The 6,860-nt window shown below is 39.6% G+C and overlaps 1 protein-coding gene across 1 annotated transcript; it reads right to left on the reverse strand.

The window, feature by feature from the left end:
* Positions 1 to 1,847: 1,847 nt before the first annotated feature.
* Positions 1,848 to 2,954, reverse strand: dand5 (DAN domain family, member 5). Its single transcript, XM_067585912.1, has 2 exons — positions 2,478 to 2,954; positions 1,848 to 2,144 (listed from the first exon to the last, which is right to left on the reverse strand). The coding sequence occupies exons 1-2, from the start codon at positions 2,952 to 2,954 to the stop codon at positions 1,848 to 1,850; spliced, it is 774 nt and encodes a 257-aa protein (XP_067442013.1).
* Positions 2,955 to 6,860: the final 3,906 nt, after the last annotated feature.

The raw sequence follows: 6,860 nt of genomic DNA on the forward strand, positions 1-6,860 counted from the left end.
TCATCATCATCATCATCATCACACACATACCAGCGCAACACAACAGCGCAGTGGGGGAAATTTTTGTAGAGAGCAAGTGCACCATTGTATAATAGCAGAGCTGGATGACTACACAGAGTGCATGTTTAGTTGTAAATAACCCAGATTCTGACACTTCACAAACAACCACCTTCACTATGAGGAATGAGAATTTAAATTGCAGAATTTGATTACCGCTAGTGTGGCTGTATGAGCCTCCCAACATCTCCACCTTCTGCATATTTAGAAAAAAACAAGTGCCTGATTAAAAGTGGCCCCTAATTCCTCATCGCTAAGACCTGGGCAAATATTTGTCCCATCAATCTCGGGAAATATAGCCATCAACCCAAGATGTTAATCACATGCTAATGGAAACCAAGGGACTCAATGCACCCCCGTAGCGCAATGTACGCTTTCACTTTTTCAGAAAGCCCACGTGAATGCAAATGGCCATCTAAGCAGTCATTTTGACAACATGCCAAGGAAACGTAAAGAGCCCCCTTCTTTATGCTCCTCTGGGAATGTATGTAGAGATGTGTGGGATGAGTTCACTTTACCAGGCCCAGGTGCCAGGATATAAATGAATAATAGGTTTTATGGGCCCTAACTGAAAAAAAGCACACACACACACACACATAATCACACATACCCACTCGCTCAAGTGCATCTGTGGTGAATGATGTTCAAATTCCCACAACTACACTGAAAAGAGATTGGGCATGAGAATAGGTGGTTCCTATACATAATTCAGGGGTCCATGCTGAAACAATTATGTTTGCTTACTGCTAAGTACCCGTGCTCAATAGCTCGTTTGCTCTCTAGTTTGGTGCTTTCAGATGTAAGTGCTATGTGCTAAAAGTCGGCGGAACACAGCTTTTTAATAAAATATAGGAGCTGACACTTGAACACTTGAATACGAGAGTGGGTGGAAAAAAACAACAAATGCTCTTCATGTTTTTACTCAAGCTTTGCATGCAAACTAAATTGCACTAATCTAACAGTGCTGGAAGAAAACTCATTAGCAATGCCAGGCAAAAGGAATGTGGACAAACAGGCTCTTTTAATGACAATATTACACAACACAACATTTCAGTTTAGATTAATCTAAACAAAATTTTGAACATTAACACAAGTCCAATGTGGACAGTTCCATCTGTTGCAACAGAAAAAATTGCATGACCAAAATATAGGTCATCTTGTCAACAATTAGTGGTGTAATAAGCCACCAGAGCACTCTGAATAACACATTCAGACTCAAATACATCTACATATGTAAATATTGATTACAATTGTCAGAATAAAAAGATGATGGTGATATCTTGGAAGTGATTTGACAATGAGTCAAAAAGTTTATCTGAAGATAATATGAGGCTTCAGCTATCTGAGTTAGTCAAAGTGGATATTTTCCACAGTTACAGTCTTTTTAATGTAATAATTCCCTCTCTGTGTGTGGGCAGACAGTGTTTTCCTGGTCAGCTGCAGTGGAAGGATCATAACAAAAAGAGGAAATCTGCCACTAAAAAGATTGTAACTTTAAAAGATATCGACTTGATTTGATTAATTTGGACAGCTGAAGCCTCATATCAGCTTATCAAATACATTTTCAAATACATTTTTGCACAGAAGGAGGGCTGTGGATTTTGTCCCCCATCACTTACACTCACTTGAAAATGTATTATGAAGGGATCTCTAAATGGCCAGTATGAACAGGAGGAATGATTAAAGCAAGAAAAACATGTGTAATCTGGACACCTGACTACTGTTTTGTGACAGACTTGAGACAGAAAACAACAGTGTCATGTATTCATGTCACCACAGCTGAAAAACAATTAGAGGTGTGTTGAAGCTGCAGTCTCAGCGTTCTTCTCCTCACGTCCCGTCTCACACTTACACTCCTCCACCACCATCACGCTCTTCTCCCGGACCTCAGCTCCACAGCGCAGGGGCACAGCCACAATGTGAGCTTTGGACGGGGCGCAGCGGGAGCAGGGGGCCTGGCGGTGGGACCCCACCCCGGCACCCGGCCCGGAAAACTCCCCTTCAGATGGAACGAACAGGGAGCTGCACTGGCCGAAACACAACTTGTTGTGTACTGTTACTGTGTTGCATCCGTCTGCTGTCACACGCTGGGAAGATGACAGAGAAGCACGAGATTAGGTTAAACATCACAGCAATATTGTCAGTGTTACCTCTGAGGGTGTAAAAATCAACACAATGTGTTTATGTAGGTCCACACCATCACTGCTAATCCACCAGCAGAGCCATAATCAGCTTTATGAGTAAGCAGACATCTCTCTAATTGCCACTGAAAAATCAACACTTCCTTGCACTAGGAAATTCGCTATATTCTATTTAAGTGTGTAAAAAAATCACTCATCTAAATGCTATTTTTCATGCTCAGAAATATGGCAGAGAAAGGAAATAAAGTCTTAGAAGAACACATGATATAAACATCTTACCTGAGTGAAAGGTACCGCAGTGCATGTCTGTTTGGTGTCCTTCAGGTTGACTGGCAGGGACATGGTCATCTTGTCTCCTTTATCTATGGCTCTCTGCCACATCTGCAGGCCTTGTCTCTTCTTTAGTTCCATCTCAGTGGGGTTTTTAGGGTGCAGGTGGTGTAGTGGATTCACAGGGGCCTTGGAGGCCGGACCTGCACGCCCCTGAGACAGGAAGGCAGGGAAGGACAATCTGGAGCTGAGGGAGGGGGCTCTTCTGGGGGTCAATCCCCGTCTGAAGAGCCCCGACTGGGCTAAGGCGTGAGGGTCCAGCTGCACAACTTTGACTATTCCCTGCAAAGGTTCATCGGGTCCGCTGCCAGATGATTCAAATTCGATCCTCGACCCTCTCAGAATGTTGTCAAAAGTGTTGTGAGGAAACGTGAACGCTACAGTTGTCCAACTCGACAGAAAGACGAAGCTGATGAGGAGGGCCATACTCTGACAAAAAGGTGATACTTCTCTAAAATGATTGGAGAAATAGTACAGAAATGTTAAAAGACAGACTAAAAACAGCCAAACAAATACAGCAAAAGTCAGTATAAAGAAACAAAATTAAAAAAAAAATGTGGTGGTGTGGTCCAAGGTCCCAAATGGTAACCTTGCTGTCAGTGCTTTGACAGTGTGATGGAGGGAGTCTTTTATATAGACAGCTGCCAGTTCTCACCTGTGTTTTAATGCAAAGAAGGTGTCGCAATTCCCACACCAGACCAGACATCACACCAAGCTTAAAAATCCAGGTCGTGGATGGTTGCCAGACTGAAAGGATTTCAGTTTCAAGGTGAGTGTTAGAAACATGGTCATAAAACATCTGAAGAGGGATTTTGATCTCTGAGTTTCTGAATAATGGAACCTGTGGGTTGATTCAGTGGGTGTGCTTTAATTTAGAGTATTTTGGTTTTTTAGTGAAAATTTTAATGGATAATGGGTGAAAAGTTAAAGGGAAAATCAACATAAAGTGTCTTTGTTTAATTAGCTACACGTTTAACACATCTTTGCCTAAAAACATAAGTCCAAAATCTCCAAATGGTGTTGAGTTTGGTTGAGATCTGGTGGTTTTCAGCCTTTTCAACCAGTCTTTGAAACCATTCAGATTTGACTGTGTGAGTCACATTTATTATATCAGGATTAAACCCCCTTGAGTTTCTCATTTTTAAGGGGGTCTCAAAACATACACTGACAAAGACAAACTGATACAAAACACAACACATAACACAACAATGCAAAAGAAAAAATGAGAAAATTATGGATTTTTCTTGCATCCTGCATACAATATATTACAGATCATTCAAAATTTTCTGTACAAGCATCAAAAGTCAAGTACAATATGCAACATGCACATAAAGGAAATGAGTGTAATTGAAATAAACAACAAACCAAAACACTGCAAACTTAGTAGGGAATAAAAAATAAAAAATAAGCTTCAGGGAAACTGCTGTAGTTAAAAATGTTGTCTAGTCACCAATAAAACCTTCTTATTCAGCAGGTGTTCCAGTTTCCTCTGGCTGTAAAACAATGAGTTTATGTTCTCTGTGTTAACAGCCTCTCCCTTGACATCCCATCATTACACCATTAGACTTCAGTGTGTTCTGTCACCCGTGACCTGATCACACACGGGCTGTTGACGGGCCATCAGTTATAACAGAAAGGATGTTTGATTTTCTCATAGAGACCCGGATGTTAAGAGGCACTTTCTCCTTATTGCCTCCTCTCCATGTCTGTTTCCCAGAGCCACCGCTGAGCAGTGTGGTCCAGACAGGTGCAGGAATGGGAAAGTCCAGCGACTTAAGCTGTTTAATTCTCACCGACACTGACCTTGCACACACACCAGTTAGTGAGGTCTATATACCGATTTTATTGAACGATTGCAGTGTTAGTAATAATATAAGATGTGTGAGGATGTGTTCAGGATTATTGACAATAAATAAATCCCTTCTTTTATCTGCAGGATAAACTTTTTCCACAAGAGGGCACAGTTTACAAAGTTTTAACTCCTCTTCCAATCCACCTGCTCTCTCACTGTAAGTTCAACTCAGTTCAGTGTAGAAATTGTTTCGGCCTTTGACAATTATAATGACTATTACACTATTTTCAGAATGCAGAAACTCAGTTTAGAAACAAGGTTAGGTCAGGTTTATTGACTTTGTTTTACACAACTTCCTCCTTCTGTCGCTGATGGAGCCAAGAGATAAAGTCAATAAAACAAGATATAAGGAAGCATGGTGTTACAGTAAGTGCAGAAGAAATCTTCTCAGTATTGTGCTTGTAAGAAGTGTCCTGACTGACGGACTGAATCATCTGAAGGAAAAGATCAACAAAGGTGGAACTTTCAAAGGTCATCTGGTCCTGACTATGATTGTCACTCTTTAAGCAGTGCTCAAGGAATATTAAAGGGTTATAGCTGATTGATTTTGAAGTGAGACACATAGTGTACATATAGCAACAGTAACAGAGCATGTGGCAGGTATGAAACAAAATGCTGCTAAAAAACTGTAAAATTCAGGTCATACATTTTGTCACATAGCAAGTAATTATCTAAGTAAACATACAAGCAAACAAAAGATAAATTAATTATATTGTAAACATTCATTGTAAATAATGGTAAATACACAAAACACACGTTGGAGACGGCTCCACTTAAATAACATGTGTATATATCCAATTAACTATCATGAAAGCTTTGAATAGATGTAACCTGAAACCTGAATGAGGAAGCATATTTTTGTATGTCAATAGATAATAATGTACTAAATGCTCATATAAGTACATTATGGTGTGACACGAGACTGGCTGACATGTTACTGTATCCTGACTTCACTTCATGTACTCTTAAAGTTTTCCTTTTCAATAGCGCCTGCAGATGTATGCGCCTCCTACCTCAGAGTGAAAAGACACTCGGCATTGTCACGTGTTGCAATAAACTGCAGTTCCAACTGTTTTATGATGTAGGTAAGAGGGACATGTTTTCAGATTATGACGCCACTGAACGGGGTCATCAGGTATATATGGTACAGCATGTTATGGGAAAACCTGCTGATTCAGCGGCCAGACATGAGGACACATTAAACTTCACTAACTAGACCCACTAAAGATATTCACAGTACACTGTAATCAGTCCTGTCTAACGTAACCTCCCCTGTACTGTATGTATCAGCAACAGTTGACCTGTGGAAATGTACTTACACTGCATAAAGCACAGTGAAGGAACCACAAGGCTAGACCAGAACATTTACAGCTTTTCGTTTCACCATTAATAGCTGTTCACTGTTATTATTTATCACTGAGGTCTGACCCTATAAACCTTGCTAACTGTACTAATGGCCCGCAACACAATTGAGAAATAACTAAATCAATCTGTTTGTGATTGGAAGTGTTTATGTGAAAAACTGATGAACTCTGTCAGGCATTTGAAACCACACAAATGTTTTTTTTTATCTGTGCCATAAAATCACCCAGCATGTGCAGATAAAATACCAGTTATTCCTTTAGATGAAAAAACAACTGAGATGCTAGATTGAGAAAGGACTGGTCTGTGTACAAATATTGAAAATATATCCTCATGATTTTGAAAATCAGCATATCAGGCCTTCATTCTTCACCTTAAGCTTCCAGTCTCTCTCTTCCCTTTTAAACTTGCATTAACTCATTTTTTTGGCCACTTGGTGGCAGCAGAAACGAGCCATAAGCACAACACTAACACTGTCACCTTATAAAGCTGATACAGTGAGTAACTTGGCAAACATTTGCTTATTTACACAACCAGCAAACACAGAGTAACACATGCAGTCATGTTTCTGTCCAACTGAAGAATGTACACAATAAATTTACTCATACATTCAGATGTTTTTGCTCCCCACTAACTCCTGAGTAAAATCCTCTGTTAAGCTGCTAAATGCTTCACTATAAGCTCACCAGCTAGTCACAAACATCTGTCGGTCTGCTGTTTGGTACAGTGAGTTTACAAAAATAAGCTGAAAGACACTAAAGCTCCACAGAACAAAGGTACAGTAGTCATGTGATCTATCATTAATATAAGAATATTGATTATACTCCCTTTAAGGACCAGTTCAGTTGTTTCTTAACTGTAATACTTAGCCTACTGATGTTCTCTCTTTAAAGGATTTAACAGAATTATATTATGATATTTAGCATAGCAAAAATAATTTTGTATACATATTTACCAGCTCTGTTACATCAACTAGTACAAGTTTACTAGTAATAGTTGATGTGGATGATAAATGAACTGTTCTCATCTGACGTAATCTTGACAAGCATGCGTTTGCATATTAAATGTTTACCAAACTAATGTATGAAAATATGTTAAACCAAAGAAAACCAGAATCA

Source organism: Thunnus thynnus, chromosome 3 (assembly GCF_963924715.1).
Source record: "Thunnus thynnus chromosome 3, fThuThy2.1, whole genome shotgun sequence".
Lineage (NCBI taxonomy): Eukaryota > Metazoa > Chordata > Actinopteri > Scombriformes > Scombridae > Thunnus > Thunnus thynnus.